The following is a 19,062-nucleotide window of genomic DNA, read 5'->3' as shown; positions in this document are numbered from 1 at the left end:
ACATGTTAGGAAAAAGTTCTATACAGAAAGAGTGATTGCACATTGGAATGGGCTGCCCGGGGAGGTGGTGGAGTCACCATCACTGGAGGTTTTCAGGAGAAGACTTGATGGGGTGCTTGGTGCCATGGGTTAGTTGTTTGGGTGGTGTTGGATTGGTTGATAGGTTGGACGCGATGATCTTGAAGGTCTCTTCCAACCTGATTTATTCTATGTATTCTATGTAAAAAAGTATGTTACCCAAATCAAAGAAAGTGTATTTGAAAGTAAACAGCATCACAGAGTCTTTAACTGGCATTGGAACTATTTTTAAAGATAATTCTCATTCTCCTTGTCTTAGGATCAACAAGGAAAATCCACATCTTGCCTTCCAGGCAGTTTCTTCCTTTCGGTGGGCAAGTGTAAGTCTTTTTAGTGTTTTGAGTGCTTAAATATAATGAATCAAGGAACAGAAATTTGTAGGATTTGAAAGGAAAACTCTCCTCATTGACTCAAACTGTGTTGTCTGTGAGCAATACAACCATAATGGTTTATGAGATGCTTCCACAGAAAATCAAGAAGGACTTTCATGAGGTACAGCACATACTCAGTCTTTTTTTGGATGGTCAGTTTTTAAGGGGATTTGTGTGGTGAGAGATGCAGGCAAATTTAAGCTCTCTTATCAATTACCTGTAAGCTCAAAACAATTCTCCTGAAAATTATAGAAGTACTTTTAAGTTTTCTTTATAAATAATAGTCTTGTATTTATGTTTATGAACAATGGACTTCATGAAATAATGAACAGTCTGTTGAGTGTATTTCAATAACCGTGGTTCACAATGTTTTCTGTTCATTTGATTCATCAGAAGAGTGCTGTAAATACTTGCAAATTCTAAATAACTATTTATTTTTAAAGATATTCCTCCAGTTTTATTTTCCTCCATATTCTAACTACTTGAAATTTAAGGCTTCTTTAAGAGAGAGAATGTTTACAGTATTTCTGGCTTGCAACCTGAGGACCACACTTACAGAAAGATTTGCTTCTTTCTAGTACATTAACTCAGTACAGTGTTTCTCAGAGTTTAAAATGCAATCTGTTCTCTGAAATCAGAGAAATAGTGGCTTGCAGAGCTCTGGAGAATCATCAATAAAGAAATAAAGGTATACATGTCATCAGTATTTCTCCCCTTTTAAAATATGAAGAAATTCTTATTGTACAGCATACTAAAATATGTAATTTTAAGAGTAAATTGAGCCTTGATTTTAATCCAGTACAACATTGTCAGCTTCATAGGACAAGTAGTCTTTCAAACTTGAAATCATTCTTGACATACACATAAAGGTTACAATTATGCCACAAAAAAATCTGTTGGAGCCTGTAGTTTTGAGTTTATATCATTGCTTTCATAGATCTGTAAATTTTGAATTATTTGTAGACACCTATTGTGTATTATCATGTTTTAGACACCACGGAGGAAGCAATTACTACTTCAGCAGATCTACATTACATGGCTTCTAGAGGAAAAAAACCAGCAGAAACTCAAGATGCAAGTACGAATACTCACTCGAGTAAGTGCTGCCTGTGTGAGCTACACCAACCAACTAGTTCTGGTATTGCTGCTTTTTAATTGTGCCATTCATTGAGACCTGGACAGGTTGGAGGATTGGGCAGGGAGAAATATAATGAAATACAACAAGGGCAAGCGTAGAGTCTTGCACCTGGGAAAGAACAGTACCAGTATAGGTTGGGGGATAATCTGTTGGAGGGCAGTTCAGAACAGAGGGACCTGGGGATCCTGGTGGATACAAGGATGACCATGAGCCAGCAATGTGGTCTTGTGAGCAAGAAGGCCAGTGGGGTATATTAGAAGGGGTTTGGTTAGTAGATTGAGAGTGGTTCTCCTCTGCCTGTATTCTGCCCTGGTGAGCCTACATCTGGAATATTGTGTCCACTTCTGCGGCCCTCAGTTTGAGAAGGACAGGGAACTGCTTGAAAAGAGTCCAATGCAAAGCCACAAAGATGATGGAGTGGAACATCTGCCTTATGAGGAAAGGCTGAGGGAGTTTAGAGAAGAGGAGACTGAGAGGTTACCTCACTAATATTTGTAAATACATGAAGGGTGAGTGTAAGGAGAATAGAATAGAGTAGAATAGAGTAGAATAAACCAGATTGGAAGAGACCTTCAAGATCATCGTGTCCAACCCATCATCCAACACCACCTAATCAATTAAACCATGCAACCAAGCATCCTGTCAAGCCTCGCCCTGAACACCCCCAGCAACGGCGACCCCACCACCTCCTCAGGCAGCCCATTCCAATGGGCAATCACTCTCTCTGTGTAAAATTTCCTCCTAACCTCCAGCCTAAACCTCCCCTGGTGCAGCCTGAGACTGTGTCCTCTTGTTCTGGTACTGGTTGCCTGGGAGAAGAGACCAACCTCTGCCTGACTACAGCTCCCCTTCAGGTAGTTGTAGGATGGAACCAGGCTCTTCTCAGTGACATTCAGTGATATGACAAGGGGCAATGGGTGCAAGCTGGAGCATAGGAGGTTCCAAATTAACATGAGGAAAAAACTTTTTCCACTGTGAGGGTGACAAAACACTGGAACAGGCTGCACAGAGTGGCCACAGAGTCTCCTTTCCTAAAGATATTCAAAACCTGCCTGAATGCGTTCCTATGTGACCTACTCTAGGTGATCCTACTCTGGCAGGGGGACTTGGACTAGATGATCTTTTGAGGTCCCTTCTGGCCTCTTAATGTTCTGTGATTCTGTGATTTGTCCAGTTTACAAAATGGAGGAAGTTTTAAAATACTATAGTTTTTCACGCTGCAATTTCTTGTTTCAAAAAGTAATAAACCGGAAGACACTGGAATAGAATATAGAAAGATAACTGGAATTACAAAATACTAAAGTAACTATAAATAAAAATACTGCTGATGTAGTTATTTTAAGAATCTCCACATGCTTTCTGTAAGGCAATTCTACTGTGGCTTTTTCTGAAGACTCCTTTATGTTCAGCTTGACTTTGTCAAAAAAGCATTTGGATAATGTTTCACGTGACTGAATTGTTTCCAGGCATCTTCCCCCGCAATCTCACTTTGATTGGGAGCTGGCAAATCAAAAATGTGCAGTCAGCTAATGCCATCAGTTTCTTTATTTTCCTTAAATTCATTAATTTCAGGGTTTGGTTTTGTTCTGTTTTTTTGTTCTATCAAGTGCTCAAAGTATACCGAGATGTTGGAACCACTGCTGGAAATGAGGTTTCTGACATTCAAGGAAATGAGTCAGTTGTGCCTGTTCCTGTGTCAGGTGTGGCTTTCTTTCTCTGGTTCATTTATTGCTTGTGAAGTCTATAAAACTACAGTTCTAACATGATTTTTGTACATGGGGTAGATTAATGCAGGCTGTGAACCAAATACGAAATTATTATAGTACCATTTATGAAAAGTTTGGCTGGAATTTTTTCATGGTGCAGTGTATCTGTGCTTTTTTGTTCCTGTACAAGAAGGTACATTTGTAGATTCTTAGTTTGATTTGGTGCAACTTAATCTTGGGGAATTGGTGTTTTGTGAAGCAAATGGATTGACCTGATGAGGTGTTAAGCCAGATCACAGCTCCACAGGAAGCTGGAATAGCTCAGCTAATTAGCAGATATATGGAACAACTGTCTAAATTGTGCAATAGCTACATGCCAAATAACAGTGTTCCAGGCTCAAGCAGGAATTTTATTCCAAATCAGTCATCTCTTGGGCCAGTTTGTAGAACAGAAAATAGAAAGTAACTTTGATTTTGGGCCAAATGGAGATTTATTTTGATACGGATTTTCTCCCTTCATTTTATAAAACTTTGGTAAATTGTATTATGTGGAATTTGGCACTGAAGGTGCTTTTATTTCCTATAGTACCAAGTGACTGAGTTAATTTTTCCTTTATTTTAAAATTCAGCACTGGTGTTCAGTTTGGAAGATTATTTTATTACATCAATTGACTTATTTGTGGATAGTTACTAGAGGCCTTCCTAGCCAAGTAGTATCATTTATTCAGAAAAAAATAAAGATGCAGATTTTTATTTTTTAATCTCTTCAGGAGGGAGTTGGAAATGAATGGCACTTTAGACTGCAGCATGTTACTTTGATTTTGGTTTTTTGAGTATCTTTCTGCTAATTTATCACTAAAATGAAAAATAGTTCAGTAATTTGTTGTTGGAAGCAAATGTTAGAGAGCTATTAAGCTATATTGTCTATCTTTATTTTTTAAGCAAAATGATAATCAAAGGTTTTCATATTATTTAGAGAATGAAGCTCTGTTTCAAATACTTTGAATTTTTTTCTTCTACTATAAATATACTATTGACTATTACTCTTTTCTCACAGAATCATCTAGTGCCTCTGAGACACTACACTCAGACACTCACTTAAACATGAGAATCCCCACTGAAGTGAAGGACAGCCCTTTACCATCCGTTTTGTCAGATGTGCCTGATTTGGTTAGTGCTCCAATGTACATATGGTTAAAATAAATTTTAAATGTACTGTTTTCTTGCCTCTTGAATTTGGTTTAAGTGTATCTGTTGTATAATACCACAGGGAAGACTGTAGTTATTTTGTCTCCAAAACAAAAGCCCTCTCAATTCAAAGTAATGAGCGATAAACACAGGAAGAGACTAACAATGTGCTATAAACAGTATATGCAAAACACTATATAATTCTTCATCATCTTGTTCTTGTTTAGAGTCAACATGAATATCTCAGTGTCACTGACATTGAAGGCAGTGACATCCTTAATTTGCCCATGATGACTGAGTCTGCAGAAGAGACAGGTACTGCACAGCAAAATGAGGAGTTTGAAATTCCACACACTGCAAAACTTCATCAAATAGCTGTTTCTGTTACTGATGCAGTTCCACCCAGGGCGTTTCTGAAGAAAGGTAAACCATCTCGTTTTTATCATGATTCAAAAGAAAAGCTGTGTGCTTTTGTTGAATACCCTAAGCTTCCATGGAAAACCTGCAGCCTTTCTCCAACGCACCACCCACTTTTTTAGTCTTCTACTTTAAAACATTGATGTATTTGATTTGTTTTGTGATGATTCCTGCCTCGTACAACATACTATTAGGTACAGCACAGCTGTGCCTAATTGCTTGCAGTACTTAAATGTTTATTATTTAGTCAGTGATGATGGTGTGCTCTTATTTAAAGAGGATCATCTGAAAAATTTACCCGGCCAAGTGCAGAAGGAAGATAAGCCAGATTCTGCTAGAGATGGTGTAACTTGGAACATTGTACATGAAGATGACAGAGCTGTTCCTTCTTTGGGGCTTCCATCTGTATTAACTGGCAAAGAATGCTTTTCCACTAAGCAGCAGGAAATGGATATGCAATTACTGAAACTACAGAACTTATCAGAAAATATGGAAGAGGATTTTAGAAATACCAGACTGGTGAGTTCAGACTGCTACCTGTTGTTTCTGAAGCAGTTAATTTTTTTTGAGTTCTTTCAGGTAAAGACAAAGTTTACATTTTGGAGCAATGTATTTTTAAATCTTAGTTCATGCTGAGACAGATGAAGAGTAATACACAGTTCTGGGACATTTAGTGCTACATCTTTTGGAGAAGCAGGTACAAAACAGCACAGGAGCTTTCACCTGAGCTTAAGGAAAAACTCATTTATTTGTGAGGGTGTCGAAGCACTGGATCAGGCTGCCCAGAGAGGCTGTGGAATCTCCTTCCCTGGAGACTTTCAAAATCTGTCTGGATGCCTTCTTGGGCAAGCTGATCTAGGTGAACATGCATTAGAAGGGAGGTTGGACTAGATGATGTTCAGAGGTCTCTTCCAGCCCTTACCATTCTGTGATATGGTTACTCACTGTGGACCAAATGCTGGCAGAATGGTGAGGTAAATGTGATCAGTAAATGTGCAGAACATATTTCATTTCTCAGTGGGTAAATGGAATAGCACAAAAGTTCACACTAAGCAGGAGACCTTTCAGGCAAAATTTTCTGTGTTTGTTCCTCTGCAAAACATTATGTCGCTATTTTTGAAATATGTTCTTAATTATTTCATAAAATATTTGCATTTTTAACATCCTTATAAAGCTAAATATAGAAATAAATGCATTTTGGACACAGTGCATTCAGATGATCTTATATATAATTCAGGAGTTATAATTTTGTAAGTCAGGGCAAAGGTAATGATAAGCAGTTAAAAATTTTTAGCACATTGACCTCTTAGTCTCTATCTAGTTGAATTTGCCAAATTGCCTGTGGATAACTTTAGCTGTAGGAAGTGGGGAATGCTGGCAGTTGTGTCTTCACACTACTTTGACTTTTTTCTTTTTTTTGTTTTTACTAAGTTTAGAGCAACCAAGAATGAGCCATTAGGCTGTGATTTTACCTAGCTGCTGAAAGAACTTCTTTTGTCTTTGCACATAAAGAAAACCAAGATAGTGTCTGGGTTTGTGGACCTGGCTTAATAAGGAATGAATTCAGTAGTACTGTGCAAATTCCACAGCATCTACTTTGTGTATAGTCGTTCAGACTAATAGCATCCATTGCCTGCCTTTCCACATACAGAAATGTAAGGACTTCAGTGTGTTGCCGACATAGACTTGTTACACGGTGCACAGAGTTGGTCACTGCTTATATAGCAGTTTCTTACATATTAAAAATCAGTTTTAAGGCCTTTTCTTTATTAGAATGATGTTTAGCAAAATGTCCCAATTTAGGTTAGTCAGTTTTTACTTTTTTAAACTAGGGTAAAAGTTCAGGATATTCAAAAGGAGTAAAACTGTTCACAAGAACAGTGCATTTCATATGCGTTTTACTGAAATTAAGGGTCCTGAGATTTAACTCTTTGGATGAAATGAATATACTTGAGCTACTTTGGTTTGAATCAGGGTACTCCGTTAAAATGCTTACAAGATTCTGAGGGGAAAAAAGAATTTCACTTAAAGCAAACTGGATGAATATGTGCAATATAAGTCTCAGAAATATCTTAAATTCTTTTTTTGGGTTTCATCTATAGCTAGTGAAGAAAATAGAAGATTTTGAAATGGCTGCCTGTTCAGACCTTGGTGCTTGTTCCTCATTCCCCGAGGATGCTGGAAGCATGGGTGATGGTACGTGTTCAGTTAATAGGATAATAAACTTACAGTTGAATATTAAACTTCACTTTTAATTACTCCTGAAGTTTAATGCAATCCCGAGAGGTGTTACTGAAACATATATCAGAAACCAAGAAGTGAGAGAAAGAAACAAAACATAGAAAATCAGAATATTGTGGGTACTGCTTCCAGAAGAATGCATTTTAAAATATCTGCATACTTTAATCTGTTCCCAAACCCTAATGCAGCACTTCGTTACAGGATTTTAAAGATGATAGTCTATATTTCTGTTATATCATGTTAAAATGTCAGCTGGATGTTAGGAAGAAGTTCTACACAGTTCTACACAGAGAGAGTGATTGCCCATTGGAATGGGCTGCCCGGGGAGGTGGTGGAGTCACCATCACTGGAGTTGTTCAGGAGGAGACTTGATAGGGTGCTTGGTTGCATGGTTTAGTTGATTAGGTGTTGTTGGATTGGTTGATGGGTTGGATGCAATGATCTTGAGGGTCTCTTCCAACCTGGTCTGGTCTGGTCTATTCTATTCTAAAACATAGTGCTTATGAGTGCTTTGCTTGCTAATATAAAGGATATTAAATTTATTCTCAGTTTTCTCTGTATATATGAAGAAATTTTTTTTCACACATCTTTAGTGACCATTTAGTTGTAATATCTGCTGATTCTTACATCAGATTAGCTGTTTAGAGCTGACGTATTGAGTTGTTTATATAACAATTAACTCTGTAGCACCCATTTAATTTTTACGATGCCAATGATCATACTGGTGATACGAACTTCAGGTCCGTTTTACATACATACCAAAACATGTTCAAGACTGGTGCATAACTGGTTGTTGTAGTCTGGACAGATAAACTACATATGCTTCTGAAGAATAGGTATGAGTGACAGTTTTTACATTGTGAGGGTTTTTTTCATTGGTCTACACTAATTTCTGTATTATTTTTTCATAGAATCAGAACATTATTTGAGGGGCATGATTTTTGAAGATGATGAAAGGAAGCTCTTGAACTTGGAATATCCTTTACCCGGTCACACTGCATCAGAAGTACACTCTCCTGCCTCTGCAGCCTCTGCTTCTAACATTACCAGTGGCATTAAGTCTTCTTCTGGTATAATCTCTAATGTTTATTCTTCTTTTTTTCTCCTTATAAAAATAAATTCACCTTCCTAGTAATACTTTCTCATTGCTTTTATACATGAATTTTTGTAATGCCAGTGAGCTCACAAAAGTCAGTTGTCAGTCCTTCTAGATAGCATTATTTAGAATAGCTTTGTGTATGTGCATTGGTGATAAGTATATATGGTGAAACAGTATCACTAAACTTTGAAAATAGCAGTGAATTATACTTGCACTCTGATTCACCATTACTGAGAGAAAATTAGTAACTGGTTCTCTATCTGAAACCCGTCACTGTGCTTATTTGTAATTACTTAGTTAAGTGTAGGACTACAAATAGGCACACTGCCCAAAAACACACTTTCCCCCCAAAGCTGTCTTTATTATAATCTCTGTCATCCTATGTTCTAGAGAGGTTTCTAGAGAGATCTTCATAAAATCAACCTGTACCAGCAAAATATTTTTTTAATATACAGCAACTACTGGATATGTCCTAAAACATTATTTTATGAGGTGTTATTTAATTTTGCAGACTGACAATAAATTGATCTCTGTAATTATGAAAAACCCAGTAGTATTAAAAGGAGGAGGGAAAATCACTGTGCAGCAACCTACTGCCTATGTTTATACATGTGGCATGTCTTAATCTGTCTGCATTCAGGCTTCTGAAAATGATACATACTTTGTACAGGTGAACATGCATTTGACAGTCACATTGGCAGCAATCTTAAAAGATGTTAAAACATGGTTTCTGTATCTGCATACAGTAGAAGTGAATCACAAGTGGCATGCTCACCCAGGTAAATTTTATAAACGGGAATGCACTTAAAGTAAGACAATTGTAGGTCATGCTAAGTTGCAACTGTAATTCTTTTTAGAGTACAGTTTAGGTTTGGAAGGATAATAATGGTTTTCCTTCCAAGACACCTGTACTGCTCTTCAGCCACATTCCCTGAATTCCAGGAGTTTGTACCCTTCCTTCTTCAATGATGTGTGGTTAATTGGAACAGATAATTTCCAGTTAGTTGGAACTGATAAACTTACTTGGATCGTGCCAGACATCTTCCTAGCAAAACATCTGTGTCAGTACCATGTCATTCATTAATGGCCCCTTGAAGACTCTGTATTAGCCTGGCAATTGATGACATGATGTCATAGGTCATTAAGCTTATGTACAACATTCATTTATTTTTAATGTCAGCATATGCAAGTTGACATATTTCTGTATTTTATCCCACCAGCTGTTTACCATATGTATTATTAGTTTGTGTACAGGTGCAAGGCTTTTATTAACAAAGACTCTTTCTGTTTTAGGCTTTCATGTGTCTGGAGATCTGTGTAATAGGTATGTATTTTGACATAGGTTTTCCTGAAAACTGTTTTACTTTAAACTCTTGCTTTTAGTAAAAGAGAGGAGAGAAAGGGGCAGAATTTAAGTAAACACTGATTCTTACTCAGAAGGTCACCGAGAGCTGGGGTTTCTGAAATTGGTAGCATCCCATAGTGTTACTTCAGCATGCCAGTGGCACAAACACCATTCATGCTCCTGGCCTTCTGGGCTGCCAGACTCAGTCTTCTCTAGGCCAGCCACGTTGGTGCACGTCAGTGGAGCTCAGGCAGTTCAGCTCTGGATGGGGCCATGTTTCTTGCTGGTTAGTTGTTTTTTTCAAAGCCCTCTTTGCTGCCACACCCCTGTCTTGCATTAGTGGTGGATACAGCTGGTAAGAGATAAATAAATAAATAATGTAAGAGATTAATCTTGTTGTGTTCCTCAGAGATTGGAAGCACTAGGGGCACCTAGGCTTATATAGGAATGCCAGTTATTGCCATGACTATAGGCTCAGCAGCAGTTGTACAAACAGCCTGTCTGCTGTAGGTCTGGTTATATTCAAAAGAACCATTCAAAAAGATGTACAAATATTGCAGTTTATTGATACATGACATAAACAGATTCTTTCAGATTGCCAGTGATACACACTAAACTACAGAACAGCCGTTAGGCTCCAAAGTATGACAGCAATCACACACTCAGGCTCCTGGGGTAGCACCCATTGTAGCTGAGGTCACAAACCTTACCCAAAAAGTGGCCCTTTTGGGTGGGAGATGAGTGGAACAAAATCCATTTATCTGTTCCTACTGTTTGATATGTAATTCTCATTCCCCTCCAAATGGGATAATACTTGTTCCTCGTTATCTACTATTGTGCAGGATCTATGTGTGGGACTGTGATCAAAGCCATTGGTCCTAATGGTCAAGCCATTGTTGTTTTATCAGCTGCACAAAACATGTCTTAACTTTGAGATGACTCCTCTGGTCATCATTGTTGGAGGTGATAAGAGGAAGGATGGAATAGTGCAGCATCCATCTTACCCCCCACCCCATTCTCCCTGATGCCATGGCAACATAGATCACTGGATCTCCATCCAGCCCCTGTGTCAGCTCTGGTCACCAGGTTAACATTCCACTCTTTCATGCTTCCAGCTCTGTGATGTTAGTCTCACTCATTGTGTTCCATTCACACTGAGGAACTGCAAATTGAATTGGCTAAAGTGTACATGATGACAGTGAAGCTAAGTTGATGGCTGGTAACTTTTTAAAGACAGTGAATCATCACACATTACTGCTTGTGTGCACTAGCACAGTGAGATGTATATGAAAGAAAATTCATTCCAAAGGTGTCTGGTAAAACAACCTGAGTATTCTCATTTTAAGGTTAGAAGGAAGGATTTTAGCTTATTGGTGCTACAGGCATATTCTACTTGAAATTAGTAACTTTTTTTCTCTGCCTAACCTTAAGCTTGTTAGAAGATCCCCTGCAAATTACTGGTCTGAGTGGTGTTGTGGTAGAAGGTGACATCTCTCCATCTAAACTGGGCCTTACAAAAATACAAGCTGAGAAAATCTCTAGGTAATACCATGGCTGTTTTTCATTGTGTTTGTTAAAGCACTGTACCCCTGGTTATTCTTTTTATAGCTCACACCCTGCAAACAGTGGAAGCGAGCATGTGATCTGAGTTGATGTTAATGAAATTAACATTGGAACTGTTTAATAGCCACTGCTTTACTGGCCATTGTTGTCAAATGTGTTAGTTAGTTAGATTTTATTATTTTGATTTTAAAGTTCTTTCCTTTCTAATTGCTTCTTCCTGGAAGGCTGGAGCACAGTTACGCACCTACAGCAGATTCAGTTCAGCCAAGGGGACAGAAGCTTTATAAAGTGGTTCAGGAAGGCAGAACAGAAAGTGGCAAGGCATTTTCAGAAGCTTCCAGCCCTGGATTCCAGCTTGTCATGCTTTCTCCCCTACACCTTCCTAACTATCAGTTATAAAATCATCAGTGTTCTTTCCTAAGACAGATTGAAATTACAGCTGTTTCCTCACCTTGTTTGTGATATCATGACATCCTTACAGTCCTTTGAGAATTCTGAACACATTAATAATTATTGCATCAAAATTAAATGTTGTGAGCTGGACTCGGTGGGGAAAATTTTGGAAATATATTCAAATAGCGTTTAATGAAACCTGACCAAAGACCTAAGGACAACTCAGTTTCATGTACTCATTTTCATGTATGACTGGGAATATTTCTGATCATGGCACTTCCCTTTGCTGTAAAGTAAATCACTTTCAAATGTGTCAACTTTCTAATCCCTTGAGGGCTGTTGTACTTCAGTCCATAAACTTCCATCTGAGCTGCAGCTACTAGAGATACCTTATTTTGCCAAACTCGTACCTTCTATTGATTCTGGAATTACTAGTGCCTGTCTTGAAAATGAGAGAAGCTTAAAATTGGGCTGCAAAACACAGGGTATTTAAAACTGAAATGCTTCTCTTGGGAGATTTTGTGTTTAATTTTTAGGGTAGTGCTTTTAGTTTTACAAAGAAGAAAATATTCATTACCTAGCTGCTTACTCTACAGACTGTTGTGAGGTGAATTAGTAAATATTTCTGATGAGCTCTGAGAAAAAGTTACGTTAGCATTTCTTCCTGGCTATGTTTTTCTGTTGTTAGTATTCTGAGTTAGTGTTCATAAAATTACTCTGCACAAAAAGACTTGTGGAAGAGCCCACAGGTTGAAGGCAGGGAACAAAAAGGATGGTGGAATCTCCTTGGTCTTCTTTTCTTTTTAGATACTGAGACCATACTTTAAAAATGAAAGATCAGAGCAACATTAATTGCAGATTTTTGGTGTCCTTTATCCTATAAAGATTTTATCCCATTTATCCACATTTAAGGCTTTGGTCCAACTATCTGAATGTAGTTGATAAATAGAAGAAAAAAAAATTAATACGTGTGCTGGAAGTTGATTATGTGCCAGGATTTTAGGGAGCAAAATTTTTCAGGGGAAAAATTTCCCCATTGTTTATTGCTTACACTTTCAGCTGAGTTAGAATTTTAAAATGATTGTTTGTTTGTTTGTCTGGTTTTATTTTATCATGTGTAGCTGCCATTGTTGTAATTTAAATTATATGCTAGATTATCTGCTCTCAGGATTCACAATTCTGCTGCTGGACGCTCTCGAAGGACAGAAAAAGAGAAGAAAGAGATACAGGCATGGATGAAAAGAAAACAAAAGGAAAGAATGAGAGAATATGTGAAGAAAGTGGAGGAACAAAGAAAGAAAGAGCATAATCCATTCAGTTTCAGAAAGAATACGGTAAGAAGTATCTTGAAGAGTAACTGCTGGACAAGTGTTGGTTATTCAGCTTAGATAATGCAAAGGCAGTGATTATTTTTTTCATTTTTTAATAGGTATAGTTTTATTGAACAGGCCTCAGTTGTGTGAGAAGTGATCAGTAAGCAAATACACCAGTGTTCTTCACAGGCAGCAATAATGGCAATTATCTGCATGTGGCAATTACAGTATGTCCCCCAGCTCTGCATTCAACAAGTGCAGTACCCTGCCTGTAATGAATATGATTGTAACATTCACTGATAATAAGCTGTATTTTATCTAGGTGTGATAACTACATAAGCTGTAAAGGTGTGTTTACATCTTGCTTTGTCTTTCCCTGTGCTTCCTAGAAATCCCCAGTGAATTTTAAATGCAGAACTCCGATGCCAGCATCTTTAACAAATGCATTAGGATACTCAGGGCAGCCATCTTTGTCATTCACAGAGAGAGAAGTGTATGCAATTACAGAGGGTCAGCAGAGGTGTTGAAATCTGGCATATATCTCAAAATATCTGATTAATTTTTTGTTGAAGGGTGATTTCAATACAGGTAGATCAAACAGTCCTTTCTCTTAGAATTTTTTTCAGTTTAATTTTTTTATGGCCTCATAAATCTTATCTGGTCTGCAGTGTTCTAGAAATCACTGGAGGCAAAAAACAAAGGTATGAAAGTAATTCCAAAACAGTTTCCCAATCAATATTAAGTCTTAAAACATGCTTTTTTTCACCTGGATACCTTCAGAACCTGAAAAGACATTGCTGAATCAGGGTAAGCTCCAAAATTGCAGGTGGTGAGACTGAGCAACAGCAAACACACCCTCTACTTTTTTTAACTCATCAGTTGAACATAGAGCATACTGTAAATTCTTTCATGCTGAAGCTTTAATAGGTTCAGCCCCCAAACGGCAAACATGTAACACACGTTATTTTTCTGTTGCTACATATGAAATTATTTTAGAAACAGTAATAGCATCTTTCAGAATTCAAGCCTGCATTCGGAAGGAAAGGGAAAATGTCTCTGGGGAAGTTTTACGTGAGTGACTGTGTACAAACTCATCTGGGAATGTCACTGATTTTTGGGAAACTGAAAATGAGGCCATTTCAAACTTTCAGCTTGACAGTGAAGACATCTCCTTAGGACTGTTAACACTGTAAAGCGTGTGAGCCATGGAAGGTGTGATTCCACACTTTCTCTACGTGGAAGCTTACAGAGACAATCTTGCCTGAATTTTGTGGCAGGTCCAGATGCTTTCGTATTGTTTTTTGTTCTGGAGGGTGTCTTAAATGGTAACTTTCAAGTTAACGATTCTACATTTTGAGAGACAGATTTGAATGAGGCCACAATAAGTTAATGATTATTATACTTTCTTGCACAGCGCTGTAGTCTTACTTCGAAGGATATTAAATTATTGCAGAAGAAGAAAGAAGAAAAAGACAAGTAAGTTTCTATAAATGTAGCCTCGGTGTTCAAGGGGAGATTGGACGTGGCACTTGGTGCCATGGTCTAGTTGTGAGGTCTGTTGGAACAGGTTGGACTTGATGATCCTTGGGGTCTCTTCCAACCTTAGTTACTGTGATACTGTGATACTGTGATATTCTTATTTATATTTTTATCTTCTAATCTTAAGGAAGAGGTAATTTTAATTTTCTTGTCTATGAAACCCAGGTATGAGTGGCATTTCAAGCAAAACTGTAAATAATTCCTGTTTGGCTTACCACTTAGGAAAATTCTGAATGTGTTTCAACATTTGACTGTATTTTCCACTTTTCAAAATATTTTTTCTCCCTAACATTGACTTGTTCCCTATGCCAAAACCATTGTTAATAAATTTTCTGACAAGCAGTAGCATGAGTTAATATGCAATACAATTTCTCCACAGAGTCCTGTTATCTGAAAATCACAGTATAAGAATATCACAAGCACTTTCCCTGATGAATGAAATGTTACTTAAAAAACCAGTGGCATTACCTGCAAATGAACATAAGCCATTGTCCAGGACAAGGTCACCTCGAGAGTACAGAAAAAGGAATGTAACACCTACTAAAGGGTAACATCTTTAAGCATTATCCCTGCTTTGATGTATTGTATTGATCAAATTTTTCTGCAATTTGTAGCTAGTTGGTATAGGGTTATCCGGAAAGAATCTTTACATTCTGGCAGAATCAAATACTTTAAATCAGAGGAGTCTTAAGCTCCTGTACCAGTCTTCTTACAAGTAATAGTGCAAATCTTAGAGGGAGCTTTAAAATGCCTTTTGGAGCACAGAATGGGCCAGGTATAGAGTTAGAGCTGTAATCAGTGTCCTAACCTGTCCCACTTAGCAGAAATTCCACTGGACTATAGCCAGAAATATGACAATCTGCAGAGCATCTAGTAATAAGCAAGCAGCGAATAAACATAAAACTGTGTATAAGTATAAAATGCTTAAGTGAGAGTTCAGCAAACTCTAGATTTAGTCTCTTCTCTTCTGTTTTCTTTCACTACTTGGGAGGGTACTTGTTCTTTCTTTTGCACTTTGGTTCTTACTGCTTTTCAAGATTATGTTATTTGAGTATTTTGGTGATTGATAAAGTTATTCTTGCTGGCATTAATACCATACATGTGTGTATGTAATTCGAGTCTAAATTGAAGTATGGTTTTCTTCTTCTACATATAATTTTATGTTTTCCAGAATAATATGAAGAACTGTGTACTTTAGATAATTCTGTAGCTTCCAAACATAAATATTCTTGCATCTCTCTTTAATAAGTATGTTCCAGCATAGAGCATTAAGATTAATGTAGTCAGTGTTGTGCATAGCCTGCTGGTGGTGTCCAGGAGCAGTTTAAGTACATCTGCCCTGCCAGAATCAGAAATGCTAAGGAGAATCAGGCAGAAAGCCACCTTTGGAGTGACAGTAACTTCTTAGTAGTAAGTTTTGTTTGACCTAAACTGACTTGCACTGTGACTGCCAGTAGTTCTGATTCTGGTGAGGCTTACTGTCCCCACAAGCAGCATATGATGCTGAACCTCAGCTGAGAGGGCTAGAAGGCTTTCTATGGCCTTTTTTGCCTCATCTGAATAAGCCCTGTTAGATCTGAGTTGTGTGATGTGTAACAGACAGGGGTAAGTGTTTGGGCTGTGGTGTTGTTTTTTTCCTTCTTTTTGTAGAGAGCATCTGAACAGTCCTGTCCAGTCAGAAAGGAGCAAAACTGCTGCCAAACCCTGCCTTGGTCAAAAAGTACACCCTTTCCTCCCAGCTCGTGGTCTAACACAGTCCAGGGGTAAGAACAAAACTTCCATAATGAAGGCATATACTGATCTTTAAGTTACTACTGGACCTTGGGAGGGAGGAGCTATATAGAAAGTAAGACTTGCAGTCCTGGAGGTTTCCTGTCCTAAGGCTTTTGCAATTCTGCTCTCACTGGCCTGTTAAATGATGAGAGTTACCTTTCCTTATCATCTGTGTCCTAAATCCAAAGTAGCTTCAATTTGCCAGAGTACTGTGTAATCCAGGAAGCAAGCTCTTAGATGAAGACATTGAAGTATCTTTTGAGTAGAGCTGATCTACTGCACCTAACAGAGGAAATATTTTCTTTGTCTTCCCAGGAAATGCCTGTATGCTATATAGAAAAGTAATTCCAGAGGAGGAATGAGAAATGCAGCAAAGTGCCCTGTTAATTCTAGACACTGTAAGCCACAATCAGCAATGAGATAGTGCTCTCCAACCACATAATACAGGGGGGGATAAGATGTGGAGAACACATTTAAGAATACATCCTGGGTAGAATTTATGCAACACAGGCCTCAGATACAGCATTATTTTAGAAGAATAAAAGTCATCATTTTTGCCTGTATAAAAGTCCCTTCTTTTAGAAACTTTCAGAATGTTTCTGTCACCTCTGTTTACCTCCTGGTTGGTTTTAGCCAGGTGGCAGTTCCAAGATTAGTGTAACAAATGTGCTGGATTTTGTTGATTTCCTGAAACAATCATCAGGAAGTCACAAGGGACCAGGGTCTTAAGTCTTCTTTTAACTGAATCTGACAGAAAGTGAGTTAGTAGTACAGTACACAAGTGTTGTGTACTTGCCCTCACCTTTCTATGCTGCTTACTTTCTGAGTTCTTGAAAGTAGGAATTGCCTTTGTTACTCTGTGCAGTTTCTATTTAAGATACTATTTGCTGTAATTTTAGAATGAAAAAAATTATGACAACAGTTTTTTGTAAAAACCCAACTTTTAGTTCACTGTGTCTCTCTGTGTAGGTTTACACCCACAAAAGTTGCCCCACATAAATGTCAATAAGCAAATTCTGTACTGGATGCAGGATTTGATTACAAGAGCAGAATTTCTGAGCAGACAGAAGATTGAGTAATCAGTCTGAAACTTGGGAAATACTGTGGATTGATGCCATTCCCCCTTACACCCAGATTACACCAGTGGCATAATAGAGATGCTGATTGGCTAATCAATTGTCAGTTTGGTTTAGTGGGCAGTGTTGGAAAGGGAGGGAAGTGATAGTAAGCAGGTAGGCACTGAATCACTCATTCACCTCTACATGTGTGGAAAGTCATTCTCTTCCTCTTTCCCATACTTTCTCTTTTTAAAGAGAGATATTTAAACAGAGATCTCTCTTTTTAAGTAGAGATCTTTCTCTAATTTCCCTTAACCTTCATGTATCTGCTTCTCCAGTACATCCCATCACTGCTAAGAGTTTCACTGAAGGTCCATGTCTTCTAGGAGGCACAAATTCAGGATTTATAGTTTCATTCCTCTGATGAATAATGTAGTAATGCCCATTTTGGGGGATGGGAGTACAAGACCTGGATGCTGTAGGCACTGTGCATAGTCCTATTCCATTTAGTGTTCTTCCCTGATAAGATGGTTTAGAGTGTGAGGCTGGAAGAGACTTCATCACTAACCCAACATCAGTTCAGGGTAACAGGATGTGTTGGTTTTACACATATTTACACACAGCTTCAGTTCTCAGAACTTGGAGCTTCTGTTCTTGGAGAAGTTTCAAGATATTCAGAAGAAAACAGCAAGAAATGTTACTGTATGGTTGGCTTGTTTTCTCTTCAGCTGCAGAGTGCAGAGTCAGCAGAATGTCAAAGCAGAAGCCTTCACGTGTTGCCACTGCAGTTCAGACACAAGATGTTGATCAGGAGACTGATCGAGACTTAGTAAGTCCTTGGACTCTGCCTGATGATATTCACAGAATACTTCAAGATACTCATGACTCCTTGTTCCAGGTAGAATGTCTTCTTATTGTAGGAATGATGTCATGCCTGGCATTTAACATCTAATTTACTTCTGCTTTATTTAAAACATGGTTCTCTATTTAAAACTTGTGGGTGGGACAGGGACATATATGCTCATTAAGGAGAACTACATTTACAACCAAATCATTCTTGTGGGCCTTGAAAAGGAATGTTCTTTATTGCAACTGTATAGGCAGGTGTTCTGCCCAGGCAACAGATGCTAGGGGGACAGAATAACAATTGCATTTGTTGCAGAATAATGGGATGCATCATTTGATTAGGATGTGAGAGTGGGATCATTTGCACTAGCTGCACGGAGGTCTTGCCAATGAATGGTATGCAATGATTCAGCTCATCTTCTTTTCCTCTTACAGGCCTCTGTGCTGCACCCAGTGAGTTTCTCCCCTCCTGGCATTATTGACACTGATGGTATTTCTGAAGGCACAGGAAGTATCCTCAGCAAGCTGGACTGGAATGCAGTTGAGGCTATGGTAGCAGATGTAGAAGACATATGAATAAAATCTCCCAGCTGCTGTGCACTTCCAAACAGTTGCTGGCATTTGGGTTTTCATTTGTTTGGTATTGTGTTTTGGATTGTGGTGGGGTTTTTTTGTCCTAATTACTATTGTTGTACTTAAAATGGATTGAGACTTGCATTGGTTTTCTTCTTAAGCAGCACAGAGCACTCTCACTGCTCTGAGTCTTGACTAGATGAAATTTGTTAACATGTAATTTGCTTTCTGTATGTCTTCAACTAAGTGTGCTAAATGTAGTTGGTAAATGCAGAACAATAGTCTTCAGCCAGAACTTCTGGGTCAGCTACTTTGCCCCTTTTAAATACATAAAAAGTTTTATTGTTTTAAGAGCACTGCACTACTATTTTACCTTTGTATTTGACATATAATATTGTCATGGATAAAGTTATTTTTGTAA

The 19,062-nt window shown here is 38.1% G+C and overlaps 1 protein-coding gene across 1 annotated transcript in view; it reads left to right on the top strand.

Moving 5' to 3' along the window:
* CPLANE1 (ciliogenesis and planar polarity effector complex subunit 1) overlaps positions 1-18,723 on the top strand; it is a 63,726-nt gene extending 45,003 nt beyond the window's left edge. Inside the window, 15 exon segments of the mRNA XM_054178081.1 lie at positions 338-398; positions 1,441-1,545; positions 3,195-3,287; positions 4,351-4,463; positions 4,709-4,904; positions 5,176-5,417; positions 7,001-7,094; positions 8,051-8,209; positions 9,532-9,562; positions 12,708-12,873; positions 14,267-14,328; positions 14,771-14,938; positions 16,042-16,154; positions 17,951-18,120; positions 18,504-18,723. Coding sequence (XP_054034056.1) covers positions 338-398; positions 1,441-1,545; positions 3,195-3,287; positions 4,351-4,463; positions 4,709-4,904; positions 5,176-5,417; positions 7,001-7,094; positions 8,051-8,209; positions 9,532-9,562; positions 12,708-12,873; positions 14,267-14,328; positions 14,771-14,938; positions 16,042-16,154; positions 17,951-18,120; positions 18,504-18,644 — 1,914 coding nt within the window. The 3' untranslated portion in view covers positions 18,645-18,723.
* Positions 18,724-19,062: the final 339 nt, after the last annotated feature.

Source organism: Dryobates pubescens, chromosome Z (genome assembly GCF_014839835.1).
Source record: "Dryobates pubescens isolate bDryPub1 chromosome Z, bDryPub1.pri, whole genome shotgun sequence".
NCBI lineage: Eukaryota > Metazoa > Chordata > Aves > Piciformes > Picidae > Dryobates > Dryobates pubescens.
The sequence above is the reverse complement of the archived record's forward strand: the minus strand, read 5'-3'. Positions and strand labels throughout refer to the sequence as shown.